We start from the raw sequence: 23,487 nt of genomic DNA, 5'->3' as shown, positions 1-23,487 counted from the left end.
GGTAGCTGCAGTATTCCTTTACCATAAAGTCCCACTCTGCTGAGGCAGCGTGGAACTCCCAACCATTTCCTGATGTATGAACTGATTAAAGCTTCCAGCTTCTCTACTGTTGTCAAAGAAACCTCGTACACAGTCAGTGGCCACAGCAACCTCGGAAGTAGACCAAACTGAAAGCACCAGAGTTTTAGTTTGCCTGGTAAAGCACTGCTGTCTATGCTCTTCAACCCTTCCACTGCTTGTTGTCTAACTTCTCCCAGACGAACTGTGTCCTTTAGATCCCCGTCGTACCATCTCCCAAGACTCTTCACTGGCTTCTCAGATACTGCTGGTATTGCCTCACCATTAATGAAGAACATTTTATCTACTACTTTACCTTTAATTATAGAGATGCTCCTTGATTTAGTGGGCTTGAATTGCATTCGTGCTTGTGGCAATGTGCGTGTGGTGTGTTAATGTTGGTATATAGTCATTGGTACACGGGATATAAACGGGTCTGTGTTTCATGTGTATTTAAAAATGTATAATTGTATTTAGGCACGGGATTGCACATCACTGCACGTGCATTTAAAGTAAGTAATATGCGCGCACAAGGTTGCACATAATTAATTCACTTGATGGGATTCAAGTGAATAATTAATTAGTAATTGAATCCCAGCACAACAGTATAAATAGATGCACATTTCATTCACTCGGGGTTGTGTGTTCGGTGAGTGGAGAACAAGATTGGAGACGGAGGTAATTGTGAAGAATAGAAGCTCACCGTGTTTGTCTGTGTAGTCCGTTTTGTTTGTCTCTTTATTTTGGCGTGAAGTGCCGTGTCCTGTTTTGTGTTCAACCCTTTTATTTTCTGGTCTGTTAATTATTAAATGCTGAGCGCGATCACACGCTCAGCTTCACCAAAACTCCAAGTCTCTGTTGTTTATTTCCTGGATCTGGTCTGACGCCACCCACTCCGGCCATTTTTGTGACAGTGCCCCTGCAATGTTATTGGTTAATTTGCCCAATAATCGATTAGTGCAGGCTACTGTTGTAGTCATGGTTGTCATGTCATCCATGTATGCTCGAATTGGTGGTAGTCGCATTCCAGAAGCCAAGCGCTCTCCTCCCACTACCCATTTTACCCTAATGATTACTTCCATTGCCATGGTAAAAGCCAGTGGAGAAATGGTGCATCCTGCCATTATTCCAACTTCTAGGCATTGCCATGTAGTGCTGAATTCTGAAGTTGAAAAACTAAATTGCAAATCTCCAAAGTAGGCTTTCACTAAATTTGTTATTGTCATCGGTACACTGAAAAAATCAAATGCTGCCCAAGATCTACCTAAAAATTTAAACACCTGATTCTAATTATCCCCTTAATTGAGCTGATAAAACCAGGGGTTAACTTACTTTTTCACATACCCTGAATCTTAATTACTCATTGTTTGTCTAATTCATACATCGTTTTTTTTCAAAAGACATGGAATTGGTTAATACAATCCCTATTGGATATTTAAGAAAAGACTGGTTTTGATTCAAGAAGGCAATCATGGTAAAACAATTTCCGTAATTATCATTGGGGTTCACAAACTTTTTCTCGGCACTTTATGCTATTTGAAAGATAAAAGTACTTCACCACAGAAAGCCAATTCTTACATTCGTACATGACGTAACAATTTATATCAAGTAATAGTCACCCATAATTTGTTATGTTAGTACAGCATAATCGAAAGGTTCTGGAAGCAGGTCTCTATAAAATGCCTCCAAGCTTTCCCATTCGTGTTGACATCTATTCCTCTGACAGACAAGGTCCAATCAAAATGCGGTTCCATCCCATAACCTGGGCCTGTGTCATGCAAGGTTTTCTTTATGTAGAAAGAGAGTAGTGAATGATTGACGTTCAGGGGAACATGACAATGGGGTTCTATGAGATCAAACAGCCTGCTTATTATAATTAGGGCTTCTGTTTTCGGGTTTTATTAATTTCATTTTTCTGTGCTTATTTTTTAGCTATTTTCAGGTTTTATGTAAATTGTTTTTTTCCTGGTGTGACAGGATGGACGTAGTGGTGACGTCAGGCCAGAATCAGGAAGGAAAACACACAGACAGGTACTGCAGGCAAAAATATGCGCTGTGCGTCGTTTATTTAAATAACAAAAGCAAATAAAATATTTAAACAAAAAACACTTGCTCACAGAGCAAAAACAAAAGGTTAAACAAAAACAAATCACAAACACCAAAACTTACTACAGGTCAGGCTGGGCAATCGCCTTCACTGAGCCTGTATATTTTTTAATTTTACTTTTAAACTCCTCTCTCGCTCCCGTTCTTCCTCTTGAACACCCACCTCGAGCACGGCGAACTGCAGGCTTATATACAGGTGACCATCTCCTGATTAGCAACAATTCATTAACTTGGGAGATGTTTTTTAATATGGATGGGGCTTCCCATCCACGCTGCTAAACAATACAAAATAATAACAAAACCTTTTTATTTATAAATAAATAAACAATTATGACAATAATAATAATAATAACTACAGTTGCTAGCAACTATAAAGGCTTCCAAGCAGTTATCGTGAAATTTAAGCGCATTGGTTATTATAGGTGAAACGTTATCATCACAACTGTGCTAACTGTGTCAATTTTGGCACAAATATGAGAAGACGACTTTTGAAAATTGCCCGAAATTTTCATTAAATCTAAGATGGCTGCCACACCATGTGACCAAAGGCTGCCATATTGACAATTGCACAACATCCCATTCCTCTACATCCGTGTCAAATTTAGTGCGTTTTGGTGCAGCCGATAGAAGTTATAGGCAGTTTTACAGCCAGTTGCGTATGTTGATGATGTCATGCATCACGTTTGACCTTTAGGAGAGGTCAGAGGTCACAGGCGATGACATTTTTTCATAGACTGCATATGACTTCCTATACGTCTTCAATAATAACTATGGCCCTATCGGCATTCCCTAAGGAGTTAAAATGTCAACATAAATTCCAATATGGCCGCCGCGCGGTGTGAGCAATCGGTTTCAATCTTCAGCAGTTATTACTTTATAATGGTCTGTACAATTATGTTGATATTGAAGAGCATAAGTGTAATGGTGTTCTTGTTATGGGTTGCAAAAGTTTTTTTTACAATTATCAATATGGCCGCCAAACCATATGACCAAAATGTGTCATTTTCATATCACCAGTACTTCATGTAAGTCTCTATGGTCAGAAAAAGTTTCATGATTGTAGTTTATTGAACCTTGGATTTATGCACGAATGTATGAAAATAGAGCCGTCATGATGGCTACCACACCATGTGATCAAAGGCTGCAATATTGACCATGGCACAACATCCCGTAATCCTCTACATCCGTGTCAAATTTCGTGCATTTTGGTGTAGCCGATAAGAAGTTATAGGCAGTTTTATAGCCAGTTGCGTATGTTGATGATGTCATGCATCACTTTTGACCTTTAGGAGAGGTCAGAAGTCACGGGCGATGTCATATGTGCGCTATGAAAAAATGTCTTCCTATACATGTTCCATTATACTATGACCCTATTGGCATTCCCTAAGGAGTTAACATTTCAACGTAAATTCCAATATGGCCGCCACGCCGTGTGAGCAATATGTGTAATTTTCACCAATACCAATCACCAATACTTCACGTGAGTCTCTATGGTTATATAAAGTTTCATGACTGTAGTGTATTGCACCTTGGATTTATGCACGAATGTATGAAAATAGAGCCGTCGTGAAGCGGTTATTTGCACGCCGCGGCCATGTTTTGTAACGAAAAAGCGTGGATTTTACAAATGGTAGATAGGACCTGGTCATGAACATGCGTGCCAATTTAGGTGTCGATTGACGTTGCGGTTTAAGACAAGAAGATTGTTGAATATGTGGCACCAATCAAGCGTAGCGGGTAAAGTAATTGTTCAATCGACCTCGATAGAACCTTTTTTTTTTATAGGCCATTGCTGCACTATCTGCTGCCATTGTCATAGTTCCACCTTAAGTTGTTTTTAACGGCAAGAGTTTTGAAAAATTCCCAAAATTTCCACAAGATCCAATATGGCAGTCGAACCATGTGACTTTTTCATTTGTGGACGCCAGTCTGGTTGTCCAGCCATAGGCATCTATTAACATATGAGTTTTCATAACTCTGCGATGTTGTTTGTGCAGAAAAATAATAATAATAATAATAATACTAAACATAACAATAACAATAGGCTTCCCAGCCTTTGGCTTCATTCAGCCCATCTTGCTCGTTTGGTTGTTAGTAGCTTATTGATCCCAGAATCTCATCAAGCAGCTTCTTGAAGGATCCCAGGGTGTCAGCTTCAACAACATTACTGGGGAGTTGGTTCCAGACCCTCACAATTCTCTGTGTAAAAAAGTGCCTCCTATTTTCTTTTCTGAATGCCCCTTTATCTAATCTCCATTTGTGACCCCTGGTCCTTGTTTCTTTTTTCAGGTCAAAAAAGTCCCCTGGGTCGACATTGTCTTTACCTTTTAGGATTTTTAATGCTTGAATCAGATCACCGTGTAGTCTTCTTTGTTCAAGACTGAATAGATTCAATTCTTTTAGCCTGTCTGCATACGACATGCCTTTTAAACCCGGGATAATTCTGGTCGCTCTTCTTTGCACTCTTTCTACAGCAGCAATATCCTTTTTGTAACGAGGTGACCAGAACTGAAGACAATATTCTAGGTGAGGTCTTACTAATGCATTGTAAAGTTTTAACATTACTTCCCTTGACTTAAATTCAACAAAGATGAGTAGAGGCCAATGTGCTACTATGCCACGTGTGAGAGCGAGAGCAAAAAATAAACAAAACAAAACGTATAGGATCAGTGAAGGCATTTGACCAGCCTGACCTGTATTGGCTGTTTGATTTGTGTTTTGTTTAAGTATTTATTTTGCTCTGTGAGCACAGTGTTTTGTTGTTTAAATCTTTTACTTTATTTTTTATTATAAAATAAACATGGCGCAAAAGCCATTGCACCCTACCTGCAGTATCTGTTTCAGTTCCTGCTTCTGGCCTGACGTCATCACACACGCTATCCTGTCACAGGTTAATATTGTTATTATTAGTAGCAGTAGTAGTACTGGTAGTAGTAATGCTTCCAACCCTCCCGATTTTCCCAGGACAGACCTCTTTTTAGGAAGCATGTTCCGGTGTCCCCACAAGTTAAGTCAAATCTTACTTTTGTCCCGCTTTTGGCTAGTTGTCCCATTTTTCATGAACGTCTGTGGCCATAGGCTCAACTGTAATTAAGCAGCACCCTGATGCACGGAGGTAAATCTAAAACAACTGGCCCCATAATCCCAGAGACACTTTAAAACAGGACAAGTTTGTAAAATTGACCCTTAACTGAAAGAAATGAATCTGTAAATTAAGTGTTAAACCTTTGCTACACTGGTGGTGTTGCTTATCTTGGCAAGAGCCGAGTTCAAATCAGCATGAAGTTTTAACATCTACTCTTGTGTAATGGAAGTCATTATGGGAGTTCAGATATATAGAATAAAATGCAGAACACAGATATATAGAATAAAATGCAGAACAACAACTGGAGAGAGCTCGACTGCACTTATTGCAACTTAAAATAAAAAATCTGTATCCTGCCAGTCAACTCGCAGTGGCTAAACTAGACACTCTGCGCATAAAATATTATTAAACCGAGGTGAGGAATAGTTTTCATTGAATGAATATGACATGCCTTTTAAACCTTTTTAATAATTCTGGTTGCTCTTCTTTGCACTCTTTCTAGAGAAGCAGTATCCTTTTTGTAGCGAGGTGACCAGAACTGGACACAATATTCTGATGAGGTCTTATTAATGCATTGTAAAGTTTTAAGATTACTTCCCTTAATTTAAATTCAACACTTTTCACTGTATATCTGAGCATTTTGTTGGCCTTTTTTATAGCTTCCCCACATTGTCAAAGATGAAGACATTTCTGAGTCAACATAAACGCCTAGATCTTTTTCATAGATTCCTTCTTCAATTTCAGTATCTCCCATATGATATTTATAATGCACATTTTTATTGCCTGCGTGCAGTACCTTACACTTTTCTCTATTAAATGTCATGTGCCATGTGTCTGCCCAATTCTGAATGCTGTCTAGATCATTTTGAATGACCTTTGCTGCTGCAACAGTGTTTGCCACTCCTCCTATTTTTGTGTTGTCTGCAAATTTAACAAGTTTGCTTACTATACCAAAATCTAAGTCATTAATGTAGATTAGGAATAGCAGAGGGCCTAATACTGATCCCTGTGGTACTCCACTAGTTACTTTGCTTCATTTTGAGGTTTCTCCTCTAATCAGCACTTTCTATTTTCTACATGTTAACCACTCCCTAATCCATGTGCATGCATTTCCTTGAATCCCTACTGCGTTCAGTTTGAGAATTAATCTTTTATGCGGGACTTTGTCAAAAGCTTTCTGGAAATCTAAATAAACCATGTCATATGCTTTGCAATTATCCATTGTCGATGTTGCATCCTCAAATAAATCAAGCAGGTTAGTTAGACACGATCTCCCTTTCCTAAAACCATGCTGACTGTCTCCCAGGATATTGTTACCATATAGGTAATTTTCCATTTTGGATCTTATTATATTTTCCATAAGTTTACATATAATAGAAGTCAGGCTTATTGGTCTGTAGTTACCTGGTTCGGTTTTGTGTCACTATGACAGAAATACAATGATTCTAAGTAAATCTCCCTCCTGATCATTAACGCATTGACTCAGAAGGGAAACGACGTGGCGGTCACAGATTGGAGGGTGCACTCTTTTACCAAGGGGTCATGTGTGACGGCATAAAAGAGGACGGAGAATTGCAATCTGTTCCTTCGCTTTGGTTTGTGTTTTGAACCTGGAAGGACTGTGAGAGACTGTCACACGGCTGGCTGAGTGGTGACGTCAGAACCAGGAAATGAATACACAGAGACAGATGAGGTGAAATGATGAAAGCGCTGTTGCGTGGTTTATTATAAATCAAAGGTTTAAACAAACAGAAGACAGGACACAGCACTTTACGCCAAAATAAATAGACAAACAAAACTGACTAACACTTAACAAACGGTGCACGGACAGACACACAAACAAACACGGTGAGTCTATAAACAAACAAGTATCGTGCCTCTTGCACGCAATAGCAATTGTTAATATTTCTCCTTCTCTCTCTCCCGTTCTCCACTCACCGAACACACAACCCCGAGTGAGTAAAACATGCATCTATATATACTGTTGTGCTGGGATTCAATTACAAATTACTTATTCACTTGAATCCCAGCACGTGAATTAATTATGTGCAACCTCGTGCTCACATATTATATACTTTAAATGCACGTGAAGTGATGTGCAATCCCGTGCCTAAATACAACTGTACATTTTAAATAACTCGTGCTGCACACACCCATTTATATCCCGCGCAGCCATCTCTATACACCAACATTAACACACCACACGCAACATACAACATAGAAATGCACACATGGGCGGGGCACATTGCCACAGAGACCCAGTGAGATAACAATATTGTGAGTGCTTTGTTTGTTTGTAATTTGTTTTGTTTGTAAATTACTAGACGGCTAACACGATTCCGGAGCTGTCACCAAGGGCCAGCAAAAGCCTGAACAGCACTGCACTACTGTCACAAAATAAACTGTATCATCCACCACGAGCACTACTGCACGCACCCAGGACTGGTGACCGTGTTAGTATTATTGTGGGGCGAATATTTTGTGTTTATTGTTTGGGATTGCAACCTATTGTTATTTACTCTGTGCAATACAGATTGTTGTGTATTGCTGGGGTCCTATTATTTGGTCACCAGATCTAGATATAATAAAGCCCCTTTTTCCAACCAGATTATAACTCTGTCTGTTTAATTACGCACTGCATCACGCACTGCACCTGTATTCACTTAACCACTTTGCCTCACTCCCTTTATGTGGATCGGTGTTACGTTTGCAATTTTCTAGTCTGTCGGTACAACCCCTGTCTCAAGAGACTGTTGCATGATCTTGGTTAGCGGCTTGTAAATAACTTCTTTCATTTCTTTGAGTACTATTGGGAGGCTCTCAGGGGGATTTGTTTATTTGAAGAGCTCCTGGGCCCTTTAACACTACTGCCTCTGTTATGCTATTATTTAAGTTATTTAAGACTGGATAGGGACAGGTCGACATGTGGGGTATGTTGACCATATCCTCCTTTGTGAAAACTTGTGAAAAGTAATAATTTAGTATATTTGTGTCACAGGATGGCCATCAAGAAAAACTAGCAGAGTCACAATTATACTCCTCCGTGGAGATAGTTCCAGGTTTATTATTTTAAAAAAATGATAACAAAACAAAACAAAACTCAAATTTACACAAACATGCGATAAGGGAAAAGTTTAACTAAATTAAACAGCCAGAGGTCTTCCCACTATCTCCTTCTTTAGGCCCTCGTCTGGCTTCCGGATCCTTTTCCTCATGCCAGGTTTTCCGGCTCTGTAAAGAAAAGATTTCACCTCTGCTGGTATTATGATTAATTCCCTTTTATGCAAGTCCTACGCGTTCCCATGAACCAACCGAAGAGTGTTGCAACCAGAGCCCTTTTATGTGACTTGGAACACCCCCCCCCCAATCACAAAGACGGCGACCGCTCTTTTGGGACTTCCGCGTCACACCCTCTCTGTTGAAAGCCTCGACGTTGGCTCACAGCCCCTTGGTGGTTGGGATGTCGAATTTTAGCATAAGATTGCTTTACCTCGTCACAATTTGCTATTTGTCTGATTTTGACATTTGTGTCTTTTTGGAATTGATTTTATCCCCCTTAGCAATGCTCATTTCTAGCTCTCTCTTGGCCTTTCTAACTTCCTTTTTGATTTGAGTTTGCAGTTCCAAAGTGAAGTGGGCGGGAGGTATAAGTACCACCTGCGCGGGAGAGAAAGCTGGATGAAAGAGAGGTAGAGTGGGAGGGTTCAGGCGCGGAGCGGAGCCTAGTCGTGGAGCCCTGGGGAGACGGTGTGAGGGAACGGAGACCGGGGATAGACGTAGAGCGAGAGATAGAGGGTGGGGGTTCAGGCACGGAGCGGAGCCTAGCCACGGAGCCCTGGGAAGAGACAGCCTGGGTGAGCGAGTGTGAGAGAACAGAGACCCGGGAGAGACGTAGAGCGAGAGATAGAGGGTGGGGGTTCAGGCGCGGAGCGGAGCCCTGGGTAGGGGGCCTGGGTGAGAGAGTGTGAAAGAACAGAGACCGGGGAGAGACGTAGAGTGAGAAATAAAGGGTGGGGGTTCAGGCACGGAGCGGAGCCTAGCCCCGGAGCCCTGGGTAGGGGGCCTGGGTTAGAGAGTGTGAGAGAACAGAGACCGGTGAGAGATGTAGAGCGAGAGATAGAGGGTGGGGGTTCAGGCACGGAGCGGAGCCTAGCCCCGGAGCCCTGGGTAGGGGGCCTGGGTGAGAGAAAAGAGACCGGGGAGAGACGTAGAGCGAGAGAGATAGAGGGTGGGGGTTCAGGCACGGAGCGGAGCCTAGCCGCGGAGCCCTGGGGAGAGACAGCCTGGGTGAGAGAGTGTGAAAGAACAGAGACCGGGGACAGACATAGAGTGAGAGATAGAGGGTTGGGGTTTAGGCACGGAGCACAGCCTAGCCGCAGAGCCCTGGGGAGAGACAGCCTGGGTGAGAGAACAGAGACCGGGGAGAGACATAGAGCGAGAGATAGAGGGTGGGGGTTCAGACACGGAGCGGAGCCTAGCCACGGAGCCCTGGGGGGAGACTCTTGGCCTTTCTAACTTCCTTTTTGATTTGAGTTTGCAGTTCCAAAGTGAAGTGGGCGGGAGGTATAAGTACCACCTGCGCGGGAGAGAAAGCTGGATGAAAGAGAGGTAGAGTGGGAGGGTTCAGGCGCGGAGCGGAGCCTAGTCGTGGAGCCCTGGGGAGACGGTGTGAGGGAATGGAGACCGGGGATAGACGTAGAGCGAGAGATAGAGGGTGGGGGTTCAGGCACGGAGCGGAGCCTAGCCACGGAGCCCTGGGAAGAGACAGCCTGGGTGAGCGAGTGTGAGAGAACAGAGACCCGGGAGAGACGTAGAGCGAGAGATAGAGGGTGGGGGTTCAGGCGCGGAGCGGAGCCCTGGGTAGGGGGCCTGGGTGAGAGAGTGTGAAAGAACAGAGACCGGGGAGAGACGTAGAGTGAGAAATAAAGGGTGGGGGTTCAGGCACGGAGCGGAGCCTAGCCCCGGAGCCCTGGGTAGGGGGCCTGGGTTAGAGAGTGTGAGAGAACAGAGACCGGTGAGAGATGTAGAGCGAGAGATAGAGGGTGGGGGTTCAGGCACGGAGCGGAGCCTAGCCCCGGAGCCCTGGGTAGGGGGCCTGGGTGAGAGAAAAGAGACCGGGGAGAGAGATAGAGGGTGGGGGTTCAGGCACGGAGCGGAGCCTAGCCGCGGAGCCCTGGGGAGAGACAGCCTGGGTGAGAGAGTGTGAAAGAACAGAGACCGGTGAGAGATGTAGAGCGAGAGATAGAGGGTGGGGGTTCAGGCACGGAGCGGAGCCTAGCCCCGGAGCCCTGGGTAGGGGGCCTGGGTGAGAGAAAAGAGACCGGGGAGAGAGATAGAGGGTGGGGGTTCAGGCACGGAGCGGAGCCTAGCCGCGGAGCCCTGGGGAGAGACAGCCTGGGTGAGAGAGTGTGAAAGAACAGAGACCGGGGACAGACATAGAGTGAGAGATAGAGGGTTGGGGTTTAGGCACGGAGCACAGCCTAGCCGCAGAGCCCTGGGGAGAGACAGCCTGGGTGAGAGAACAGAGACCGGGGAGAGACATAGAGCGAGAGATAGAGGGTGGGGGTTCAGACACGGAGCGGAGCCTAGCCACGGAGCCCTGGGGGGAGACGGCCTGGGTGAGAGAGTGTGAGAGGACAGAGACCATGTTAATTTCACCAATAAATTGGTTATGCATTGCACCCTGGGAACGCATCTGTCTTCTGCTTTCTCCTCCGAGGGCAATAGTCATTACAATATAAAACAACAGACTCACAGTCCTTTTGCAGATTTCAGGTGACTTAAAAGGCAAGTTCCTGAAATCGTAAAATAATTAAAACATTTGTGCTTATATTATTATGCTCCCCTTCGTTCTGCGCACAGTCAACCCTTGTTAAATATATAAAATAAATAATGTACATGATCCGAAGCAAGTGCAAAACTAGCAAGAGATGACTAGCAGCAGTTACATTATTGTTTTAAGTTATTTTATTATGGGTAAACTTTGCCCTCTAACTCAATGGGCCACATATAGAATCAGCACAAAGACAAATACACCATTTCTTAGAGCAGTGGTTCCCAGCCTGTGGTCCGTGAGTAAACTCCAGGTGGTCCGCAAATAACTCCCAAAATCTGGTTAAAATTCCTGCAAAAAACAATTTCTACACAATCATACACTGTGCTATTAATATTAGCAAGCAACACACACATCTTTAACCACATGATTTAAGATGTATGTAGTCTGCATTTCCCCCTTGATCTGTTTTATTTTATTACAGGTGTTTATAAAATGTATATATTACAGTTCCCTTTGATGCAATACCAAGCTTCGCCTTCAAAGCCACCATTAACTGAAACAGCTTTCTAATGTGAAACAATTACTAACTAAATAACTTGCACATTATGAAGGTACATTTGTCGTATTAAAATGTCAAGTCTCCCCCCCCCCCCCCCCCAAATACAAAATGTGTAACCTAGCACTGAATTCCCAATAGACCACAGACCATAAGATAAAATTACAATTCTTCATTGCAGAAACCAGTTAATTGACAATCAATATATTAAATATCCCCCAGTTGTTTACCCCCCCCCCCCCCCCTTATCAGGGCTAAACAGTGCACCCCCAAACATAGAACTATAAAACACCATAAGAAATTAGTTACTATAAAACAGTGATGGAACATCCACACATTATTCTAATTAAAACTCGACACCTAAAGTGAATAAGTGCACATAATTCACTAACCTATAGCCCCCACCAAGAAAAATAAATAGTTTCACCAGTCCCAATACACCCTCCCAGTCCACTGTCACTCCCAATCCGCTGCAAATCTTGGCTCCCTTAGCCGCAATAGCAATCTGTAGTGTGCTTGCTGATTCACTCCAAGCTCCCAGCGCTCTCTCCGGTCCAGCAACTTGGAATGTCCTGAACTCCGGATCCTCCAGCACTGCACGTCACAGGTGGTGTACTCGGCCTGCTTCTCTTACTGCTGGTCGCTCGGCTCCCTTCAGACACACCGCCTCTACCTGAAAAGGAAAGGGAGGGATGCACGGCACCAAGTTATCCCCTCTCTGTCTACCCCTACTGTCCTGTTAGGTGATTTCAACATCCATCTTTCCAACCCCAGTTACTTGGTCACAGTCACTGTCAGTTTTTAAATCGCTCCAAATCTACAGCTAATGCCCTTTATGCATGTGCTTTCCTTCCTGCCCTGTGGCTACTGATACTTAACAGCACATTAACCCAGCCTTGAGGTGTGGCGATGCCTCCAGGTCCCCCGATGGGGTTGCCCAGGGCCGTGTCCACTTCCTTGCGTCCCAGCGGCACGTCCAGAGGGATAGCTAGGGCAAAAGAGCACACCACATGCAAGGCACAGCAGCAATTTTCATTTTAAGCACATCAACACTTGTTTGCTCACAATTGGCAGTGAAAGCAGTATACTTCCCTGGTCACCCGGCCCTTTGCTCTGCTGGGTCAATCTGTCTGTCTCTGCAATGCTGGTGCTCTGCCAGTTTCTTGGTCCTCCACTAACGCAGTGCTCAACGATTCCAGACAATAACACTGTTCAATGTTCAACTAGCAATACTTTAGAATATAAATCCCAGTCCTGTAATATAGGTTCCAAGGTTTCCCAATGCCTTCTTACAATTTCTCCTAACTCTGTGTCATCCTTCTATACACTTTTGATCTTTCACAGTCACAGTCCTAATTACATAGGTGTTGCTCAGTTCATGCACCCAAAGTTTAGGTTGGCTGGTTGGTTGGCTGGCTGGCTGGCTGGCTGGCTGGCTGGCTGGCTGGCTGGCTGGTTGGTTGGTTGGTTGGTTGGTTGGTTGGCTTGTTGGCGTGTTGGCGTGTTGGCCAGGCAGCTGGAAGTCTGCATTTCCTGTCCTTTTATAGGACCATTCTAATCAGGCACCCAATTCTTAAGGGGGAAACGCCCTCCTGCACTGCTCTTAAAAGGGCAACGCACCCCTACACTTCCTAAAAAAAATGACAGAATTTTTTTTTTTAGCCAGCATTATTTAAAAAATAAAAATAAAATCTAACATCTAGCATTCACATGAATGTACTGCTTTCTAATCTGTGCTCATTCTACTGCTTGTGTTTATTGAACTCTGGCTGTCCCAGCCTTTTCGCTCGGCATAAAAGTAGCGCAGTGCATTGAATATTCCTAACTCTGTTTGAATAACAAAATAAAATAAAATAAAATAAATAAATACATTTACTGGATCCGAGAGTGATCCAAGCCCCAGTGCATTGTTTTTCATGAGGTTTTGTCAAACAAAACTCTAAAACCAGCAGAATTGAGACGGCAAAAAAAGGAATCATTCAGAATGTGAAAAAATAAACAATTTTAAACAAAAGATACAGGAACATTGCCATTTACTGGGGTATGTTTTCGCGCTATGACCAGGTCGTCTGCTTGTGTGTTTTCGTAATGCGGTCACTGGACCTAGCGGTCATGGGTCCACTGAACCAGTGAACCAGTAGTAGATTATAAAGTCATGTATAATAAAAGGGCTGATATATATATACAGTATATATACATACACGCACACACATTAGGCTCAAAACAATTGATTGATTGCTCGAAGTAGATAGTAATAGGCTGATCTAGCTGAAGACAGAGCAGCCTTATGTTTCAAGAGTAAGAATACCTGCAATTTGGTGTCTTTCCATCTACGTTCTAGTTTCCGACATGTAAGAGCACGTGCAGTTTCATTAAAGCATGGGGAGAATCTTTTAAAAAACACTTTCTTATTTTTGATATTGCTTAGGATGGTGTTATAATTATCTACTAACACTTACTGAATGGGAGCTTGAGTAGGCAAGACATTACCACCTCAAACAAAAGTTCTTGAAATGTATTTGCTTACGATTGTAAGTCGCCCTGGATAAGGGCGTCTGCTAAGAAATAAATAATAATAATAATAATAATAATAATAATAATAATAATAATAATAATAATAATAATAATAATATAAGCATAACTCGTAACTCAGGTACGTTTTTTTCCACAATACAGTGTCATAACATTTCATGGGAACGGTACCTTTTCACATTAAATGTTAACAACCTTTTTTTTTTTTTTAAACACTAATTTGTTTTTGTTTTTTTCTTACAGAAAGGCACGCTCCACCGGACCCAGTTCCAGCGAGAAACCACTGTAGTAAGTACATGTTTGGTTTCCTTAGTATCAATGCTGTTTTTAGTTCTGTTTAGATTTCATGTGGTTGTTTAATTTAGGTGCTAGTGAGAAAGCACAGGCAGCCTTTCTCACATTTCCCTCCCCCTCTGGAATCAGGGACTCGAGATAATAAATCTGCAGTAACGTTTAGTTTCGCTGCACGATAATACAACAAACCTATATGGTTGTAGGGCTAAAACCCAATGAGTAATTCTCGCATTAGAGTCTCTCGTGTTGCTCAACCATTGAAGGGCTCTATGGTCAGTCTCTGACAAACTCCCATCCCAACAAGTAATACTTCAGTGTCCAATGCCCACTTGATGGCTAAGCATTCCTTCTCCACGGTAGGGCTGTATTCTGATCACAGTGCAAATGTGAGGCATAAAAAGAGGCATTAAAAAAAAACTGCGCTGAAAAGGTATTCTGAAGACATGTCTTGCGTCATTATAGAGCGCCTGCCCGATCGCCACAGGTCGGCATAAATTTCAGGGCGTAGTATCATTTACATATTCGCCGAAGCGATTCTGATGACAGTGGAGTCCCATATAGACAATTGAGCACTGTGTTAAGACCCGCTGAAACCAGGTTTATTTAATGGTGCAGTCAGGAACTTTAACAATTGAACACACTATAAAAAGCAAAGCAAAGTGCTAAGTAGCAACTGCATGCGTTTGGACTGACACAGAAAGAGGAATTCAAAGAAAGAAAAGTTAAAAAAAGCCGTTGTTAGACAATTACTATTTAAAAAATACTCCAAAGCGGTCAACTTTCTTGTTTACTGTGCGTCTGCACTGGTTTTTCTGTGACCTGTACTATACAGTTGGAGGTGGGACAAAGTCAGTGTTGCATTGTTATTTTGATTTAGGTTGCTAAACTCTAGTTTTCAGCATTGGAGGTAAAATACAAAAAATGGATGACAAAGCAAAAAAAAGCTAAGTATATTTTGTCTGAGATTCATGTCAAGAAATTTCCCAAAGCTTGCAGATGGAGATATTTAGCTTTAGAATCACACATTAAAAGGAAAGAATACTAAAGAGGCTGCTAAAAAATGTAAAACAAATAACAGCTTTCAGAAAACAAACTTGAAAGTCAGCGCAGACAAAAAGTATTCCTGACAGTTGTATCCAAGTTAAATCAGCACTACAGGTACGCTCTAGCACAGCCACCTCGCTTCAACAACCTGCTGCTTACTTTTTAAACACAGCTACAATTTGACCCAAATAGCACGTTTTATTTCTTTTGAATTCATGACTAATGAAATAAATTCCTGGATGGGACAAACACCATGAAATTAATAACAATGAGCGTGCTACATATGTAGCCTTTATTAAAGAATGTCAGATACCCTTGAGGGTAACCGAGTTTTGGGACTGTTTCTAATCGATTTCCACATCTGATAACTTGGCAAAGTGTTGCCTTACACTTCCAACCAATTCAGTAGCTGCAGAACCTGCAGTCTCAATGTATGGGCAAGTCTTCACAACACAGAGACGGAGAATGTCAGCAGCAACTGCTGGGGGAGGTTACATGCTTGCCTTTAAGAAATTACAGCACTCCATTAGTAAGGAAGTAAGTACCACTATTTTTAGGAATGTAATCATATAAGCAAATAGTATTATCATAAGTTACCTGCTCTTAGTCAAACCCACTCTTTCATGTAATTATTTACTGTATTCTCTGTTTTTTGCTCTTGATTTTGATCTCTTTCTACTGATTTTATTGTGCTTTACTGTTCTTATCTGTCATGTGATATTCCGAAATGTGATATTTTGTAATGTGATACTTTGTACTGTGATTTTGTAACAATTGTAAGTCGCCCTGGAGAAGGGTGTCTGCTAAGAAATAAATAATAGTGCTCTGAAATATTATCTACTTTGGTTTATCTAATGTTTAAACAGATCCACGAAACCCTAATTTTATTCCATAAACTACCCGGGAAAAATATGTAAACTCTCAGCGATTTAAGTAGACCCCTAATAATCATGGATGATATGCTTGCTATTACTATAATTTTATCCACTGAGAGGGAGGGTATATCAGGTATGTAATATTATTTTCATTAATGCATTACAAAAGAAACAACATAGTTGGACTAAATTGGCTTATTGAAACAAAAAGTATGGTACATAAAGAAAATATTTTATGAATTTTAGTACAGTGTATGGACATAGTCAGCACATACAAGGACAGGCCATTGGGTGAGAATACATAAACCACACATTATGACACAGAACCAAAACAAAACAAAACAAAAAAGTGGGAAACACAAAGTGGGAAACACACATAAAGCAGTAATGTAGAGCACAGCTAAAGCCTGGACCAGAAGGAGTTGACCAATGAATGTTAACAGATATTAATATGGCCATCTCCTGTGTCGTGAAGCGTGGTTTACGTATTCTCTCAGTGAGTGACATACCACTTGGTGTTCTGAGTTGCGCTGTTTTTCTTGCTCTGTGCTACTTCTGCTCGACATTCAAAATCGGAGCCATGGGTGACACAAGCGCAGTCTGTCTCTTAAAGGGATTGTTGCCTGGCCCTGGTTGGGTAGCAGATTCCCCATCCTACTCAGCATTGATTGGCTGGACGCTGTCAGTGCACCACTAAATGCGCTTGCGCTGGTTTTTATTTTCATCAGAATCACACAGAATCATTGGAGAAGCCACTCCCTGCGGGGCAGATGCGATTGACTTTAACCACTTCATCAGCGATTGCACTTATTTCATCAGAATAGGGCCCTTAGCCTCTCTTGGAAACAGCTTGCGACTAAATATGCCATATGTTTGTAATCTTCCGGGTCACCTTGTAACAAGACTGCTCCAAGTCCAACACCAGACGCATCCGTCTGTACAAGGAATAACTTGTCGAACCTTGGACCTTGCAACACAGGTTCTCTGCAGAGTGCGTCCTTCAAATCTTGAAAGGTCTATTTCCTGGTAAGATCAGTGAATACCACTGCCACCAAATGTGAGCTAGGTGTTCTCAATGTTGTCTGCTTGGTGTTATGTTTAGAGGTGACTAGTTTACAGATGTAGTGAGGCAGACAGTTCCAACGATGGAGTCAAACAACCAGAGATGCAAAAAAAATAAGTATTTTATTTAACTGGCCAGTCAGGACAAGGACCAAAACACAGGAACAAAGAAAATAAATAAAATAAACAAAATAAATACCACAAAAAATACCAATCAATAGGTCTGGTTTAATCAGCTATTGGCAGGCAGTTAGAGTCACTCTTAATTAATCTTTATACAGGCAGCTGTTCGAAACAACCCCTTTCTCCCTCTCTTTAGAATCACTCATCAAGTGCTTATTAACCTCTGGCCCATCCAAGCCCCTCCCTTGGCACAAACCATTTGACAGCTAATCCAGAAAACAAAGATAGACATTACACCAATATTTATACCAAATACATACTCTTAACAGTATATAGGGGTAATAACTATAAGTAACAACACATTATGTCTTTAAAATAAATATTGAAAACTGTATTCAGTTAACATTACAGTGAATGAAGCAATGCTTCCCTCTACATTTCAATGGGCGCGTCCCCGCTATTTTAACAAAATGCTAAAGAGCGCGCTCGCATAGCTGTGCACAGACCGGCCACCGCGGTCACCAGTGATGGGAACAGTGAAGCCTACTGAACCACTGAAATCTCTGAATCATTTGGTTCGCAAAAAAGATTCACTGAGCTGAATCACATGAATCGCTTCATGCTCTTCAGTGCCATCTCTTGGTAGATCTGCACAACTAAACACATTGAGAGTAAAGTATCTCCAGTATCTCCAGAGAAGGCATTTAGTAAAGTGGACAATTGCACTGATGCTCAGAGAAGGCAATGTGTTATGTAGTGACATTTTATACACTTTTGACATACAATATCAAGCAATTGCATTTTTAATTTTCTCGGTTAATTGGGCATCTATAATTTAAACAATCATTTCAGTCTAAAGGAACATTTCAGTGCTTTTTTAGAAATTGCCTGGAATATTTATTTTATGTATCAACCACACACGTGATTAACCAATAAAACCTTCTTAAATAATCATACTAGAAATATAAAAGTGTTGTCCAATCAAAAACAAGCTATTTTTGCTTGAAATAAAAGACGGTAAGATGGTGTGATAAGTAGGATATTTTGATTTGTGTTTACAAGCAGATTCTTCGGTGGCGCATGCTATACAGAAAAAGAGTATGTATTGGGTTAATAAGCTCCTGCTAAACACTGTTCATGTGTCACGTGACCTAGTGGTTCATGAAGCATAACTCGTAGCTGAGGTACATTTTTTTTCCACAATACAGTGTCATAACATTTCATGGGAACGGTACCTTTTCACATGAAATGTTAACATGACCTGTTTTTTTTTTTTAAACACTAATTTTTGGTTTTGTTTTTTATTACAGAAATGCACGCTCCACCGGACCACACTCCAGCGAGACAGCACACTGGTAAGTACATTTTTGGTTTCCCTTACTATCAATGCTGTTTTTATTTCTGCTTGGATTTCATGTGGTTGTTTAATTTAGGAGATTAGGTGCTAGTGAGAAAGCACAGGCAGCCTTTCTCACAGCCTTGTTTAGTGCTGCTTTGAACTTGATTTGAAAGCACTGTTAATAAGAGCCTACTATCTGATGCTCCGCTAGTAAAATGGTCAGATCAAAGTTGAAGTAATAACCAGAAAGTTTCTTTAGTATACTGTGTACTGTATCCTGAGCTGTGTTCTCTCTCCTCAGACCCGACCCCGCTTGTGAGTGCTGCTGGCAGAGCCTCTTCTTCATACAGACAGCCTGCACTGGTCCTCCTCATCCTGTGCTGTCTCTTACTGGCTGCTGTCATCTCCCTCACTGTCTATCGTGAGTATTCACACGCTGTTGTTTGTTAGCATGGTTTCAAATTGCTTGCGTGGTATTCTCTAACTTAATCATCACATCACAATGGGACCATTTCACAAACGACTGATTAAAAGTCTAAATTGATCATTTAAATAAAGTTTAACATTCAGTTTTATCTCTGTGGTTCATTCAGTACATTTTAAAGTCCATGAAACTCTTCTAAACTGATGTTGGCTTCTTCAATGAAACTCAAGGAAAGTGTCATGAATATCAAATGGACTTGTGAAAGAGTATTCAGATACTAGTTTCCCATGACCAGTATATGAATAGGGCTTCTGGTTTTCGGTGTTTTTTTTTTTTTTTTCAGTACTTATTTTTAGCTATTTTCGAGTTTTATGACAATCAATTTTTTTCGTGGCTTTAATTTTTGATATACTGTATGAAATTTGTGTTTTCGGTTACTTTGTAAAATGCTTGAGCGTTTGTTTTTTTTTCTGTCAAAATATTTATAGTAGTAACTTGACAGTACTTGCACACTTAAGTTGTTTCTTCTTTCCGTTGCTGTCTTCCACAACAAAATCCTTATGGTCACAAGCACATTCTTCTGGGGTTTTTGTGTGTAGGCATTTTTTACATTTCACCACAATTTGCAATTCTGTTTTAAATCCTCTGTATCTTAAGTGTACTACAGCTTTAAATCCTCCTAACAACCCTCCATTCCTAATTGTAATCTTATTTTAAATCTCTCAAGTGGAGTCTCCAATAGAAATGTAGGAATGTGCTGTCACTCAGTAGGTTGGGCGGGTTTTCAGTATTCAGAATGAATCAATGATAGATACAAGTCAGGAAGGAGGGACATTGCCCAGCTGCACTGAAATGTATTTTTTTATTTTTTTTATTTGTAGTAGGTTTTATTTTTTAATGGGAAACGGGAGGTCAACATGAATTGATTAACAATTTATTTCCACTGTTTTTTCTGGTGGTTTCCAGTGTTCATTGACTATCCACCGATTCATTATTTTTTGTATTGGGGGTGGTTTATTGGTTTTCATCAGTTAAAACCAAAATTCAGATGCCCTATATATGAAGCATGGACAGCGAATATCACTGCATTTCAGAGTCAGATTTACTGAACTGATTAATCAGCTTTAAACATGTACAGAACAAGCTGGTTGAGTGCATTCCACTGAACAAAACTGTAATTCACGCTTGTCTGTTTGCTTGTTTGTTTTTCTTAGATTTCATGACTAAAGAAAAACCTGAGAAATCCACCAGCCTGTCCAGAAATGGTTCATCATCACTGAATCAGCTACAGCTAGATAAATACTGTCCTCTCAAAGAAGGCACTTCAAAGGGTCAGTATTATTAGCATTAGCAGAGAGAGAAAGACTCTCTCATTCAGGGGTGCATCCTTGTGTAGTACAAAGAGGATCTCAAAGACTCATAAAAAGAGGGGAGACACATTTATGGCTCAACATTGAAAAAAGAATCTTCCAATCCCAATCAAACACATATCTGTGTGCAGCTTACATGCCACCAATTGACTCCCCCATCACAGAGAGGGGTGCTTTGAAAACCATTGGCCACTGCCAGACTAGGGGCACTGTACTGCTGTGTGGAAATCTCAGTGCCAGGACTGGCAGAGAGATTGACTAAATCAGCACAGGGTGACAGCCACATGGCAGAGAGATTGACTAAATCAGCACAGGGTGACAGCCACATGGCAGAGAGATTGAGTACATCAGCACAGGGTGACAGCCACATGGCAGAGAGATTGAGTACATCAGCATAGGGTGAGAGCCACATGGCAGAGAGATTGAGTACATCAGCACAGGGTGAGAGCCACATGGCAGAGAGATTGAGTACATCAGCACAGGGTGAGAGCCACATGGCAGAGAGATTGACTACATCAGCACAGAGGGTGACAGCCACATGGCAGAGAGATTGAGTACATCAGCACAGGGTGACAGCCACATGGCAGAAAGATTGAGTACATCAGCACAGGGTGAGAGCCACATGGCAGAGAGATTGACTACATCAGCACAGAGAGTGACAGCCACATGGCAGAGAGATTGAGTACATCAGCACAGGGTGAGAGCCACATGGCAGAGAGATTGAGTACATCAGCACAGGGTGACAGCCACATGGCAGAGAGATTGAGTACATCAGCACAGGGTGAGAGCCACATGGCAGAGAGATTGACTACATCAGCACAGAGGGTGACAGCCACATGGCAGAGAGATTGACTACATCAGCACAGGGTGACAGCCACATAGCAGAGAGATTGACTACATCAGCACAGGGTGACGGCCACATGGCAGAGAGATTGAGTACATCAGCACAAAGGGTGACAGCCACATGGCAGAGAGATTGACTACATCAGCACAGGGTGACAGCCACATACAGAGAGATTGACTACATCAGCACAGGGTGACAGCCACATGGCAGAGAGATTGACTACATCAGCACAGAGAGTGACAGCCACATGGCAGAGAGATTGAGTACATCAACACAGAGGGTGACAGCCACATGGCAGAGAGATTGAGTACATCAGCACAAAGGGTGACAGCCACATGGCAGAGAGATTGACTACATCAGCACAGGGTGACAGCCACATACAGAGAGATTGACTACATCAGCACAGGGTGACAGCCACATGGCAGAGAGATTGACTACATCAGCACAGAGAGTGACAGCCACATGGCAGAGAGATTGACTACATCAGCACAGGGTGACAGCCACATGGCAGAGAGATTGAGTACATCAGCACAGAGGGTGACAGACACATGGCAGAGAGATTGACTACATCAGCACAGGGTGACAGCCACATACAGAGAGATTGACTACATCAGCACAGAGTGACAGCCACATGGCAGAGAGATTGACTACATCAGCACAGAGGGTGACAAGAGGGTGAGGGCTTCCCAAGAACGGTACTGGAGCTGAAAGGTAAACTTCAAGCCCAGGAAAGCCTGCAGGACCGACAACATCAACAAAGAGATGCTGAAACACAGCAGTCCCAATTCTGCAAAAACCTCCTGCAGGTTCACAGGAGTGCAGCCAACAGCGCCTGCAGGGCTGAACTGGGTCGGTTCCCCTTACTCCACTCCATACAGAAACGAGCGCTGAATTACGGAACCATCTACAGCAGGCTGATCTGCAGTCCTACCACCACAGAGCACTGCGGAGATCCACACTATCCCCAGAAGAGAATCCCCTCAGCAAACTGGTCCTGAAGCTCAGCCAATTGAGCCAAATTAACACCAGAGAGCTTCAGAACAACTCCAACAAAAAACTCACAGCAGCAAAAATGAGAAAAATCTGTGTGTCGCTCTGCAGTGCTGAGGGGATACTGCTTTGGGTGCAGTGCGTCGCTCTGCAGTGCTGAGGGGATTCTGCTTTTGGTGCAGTGTGTCACTGCAGTGCTGAGGGGATTCTGTTCTGGGTGCAGTGTGTCGCTCTGCAGGCTGAGGGGATTCTGCTTGGGGTGCAGTGCATCGTTCTGCAATGCTGAAGGGATTCTGTTTTGGGTGCAGTGTGTCGCTCTCCAGGCTGAGGGGATTCTGTTCTGGGTGCAGTGTGTCGCTCTGCAGGCTGAGGGGATTCTGCTCTGGGTGCAGTGCATTGTTCTGCATTGCTGAGGGAATTCTGCTCTGTGTGCAGTGCGTCGCTCTGCAGTGCTGAGGGGATTCTGCTTGGGGTGCAGTGCGCCACTTCAGTGCTGAGGGGATTCTGTTCTGGGTGCAGCGCGTCGCTCTGCAGTGCTGAGGGGATTCTGCTTGGGGTGCAATGCTGAGGTGATTCTTCTTTGAGTGCAGTGCTTCACTCTGCAGTGCTGAGGGGATTCTGCTTCGGGTGCAGTGCTGAAGGGATTCTGTTCTGGGTGCAGTGCGTCGCTCTGCAGGCTTAGGGAATTCTGCTCTGGGTGCAGTGCGTCGCTCTGCAGTGCTGAGTGGATTCTGTTCTGGGCACAGTGTGTCACTCTGCAGTGCTGAGGGGATTCTGCTTCGGGTGCAGTGCGTCGCTCTGCAATGCTGAGGGGATTCTGCTATGCTGGTAGGTGCGTGGATCGGCCTGGTTTAGATGGACCAGTAATTTATTGCTCTCTTTAATTTTGAGGAGCAAAGGGACTCGGCCCAGTTCAGCCCTGCACGCATTTTTGGGTACATTTCTGTGTAGCTGTAAAATAGTTTTTGTAATTTCCAGGTGTAATGATTCAGTGGTGCTTTTGTCCCATT

At 42.7% G+C, this 23,487-nt stretch overlaps 1 protein-coding gene across 3 annotated transcripts in view; it reads left to right on the top strand.

Annotated features, from left to right (window-relative positions):
* LOC117425377 (C-type lectin domain family 4 member E-like) overlaps nucleotides 1-23,487 on the top strand; it is a 136,548-nt gene that overhangs the window by 91,841 nt on the left and 21,220 nt on the right. For all 3 annotated transcript variants that reach the window (XM_058993524.1, XM_058993523.1, XM_058993525.1), the window contains 4 exons: nucleotides 14,356-14,400; nucleotides 18,821-18,865; nucleotides 19,151-19,270; nucleotides 20,488-20,604. In XM_058993524.1, coding sequence (XP_058849507.1) covers nucleotides 14,356-14,400; nucleotides 18,821-18,865; nucleotides 19,151-19,270; nucleotides 20,488-20,604 — 327 coding nt within the window. The remainder of the gene's footprint in view (nucleotides 1-14,355; nucleotides 14,401-18,820; nucleotides 18,866-19,150; nucleotides 19,271-20,487; nucleotides 20,605-23,487) is intronic.

The sequence above is a fragment of the Acipenser ruthenus genome, chromosome 20 (genome assembly GCF_902713425.1).
Source record: "Acipenser ruthenus chromosome 20, fAciRut3.2 maternal haplotype, whole genome shotgun sequence".
Lineage (NCBI taxonomy): Eukaryota > Metazoa > Chordata > Actinopteri > Acipenseriformes > Acipenseridae > Acipenser > Acipenser ruthenus.
This window is presented reverse-complemented; position numbering and strand designations above follow the sequence as displayed.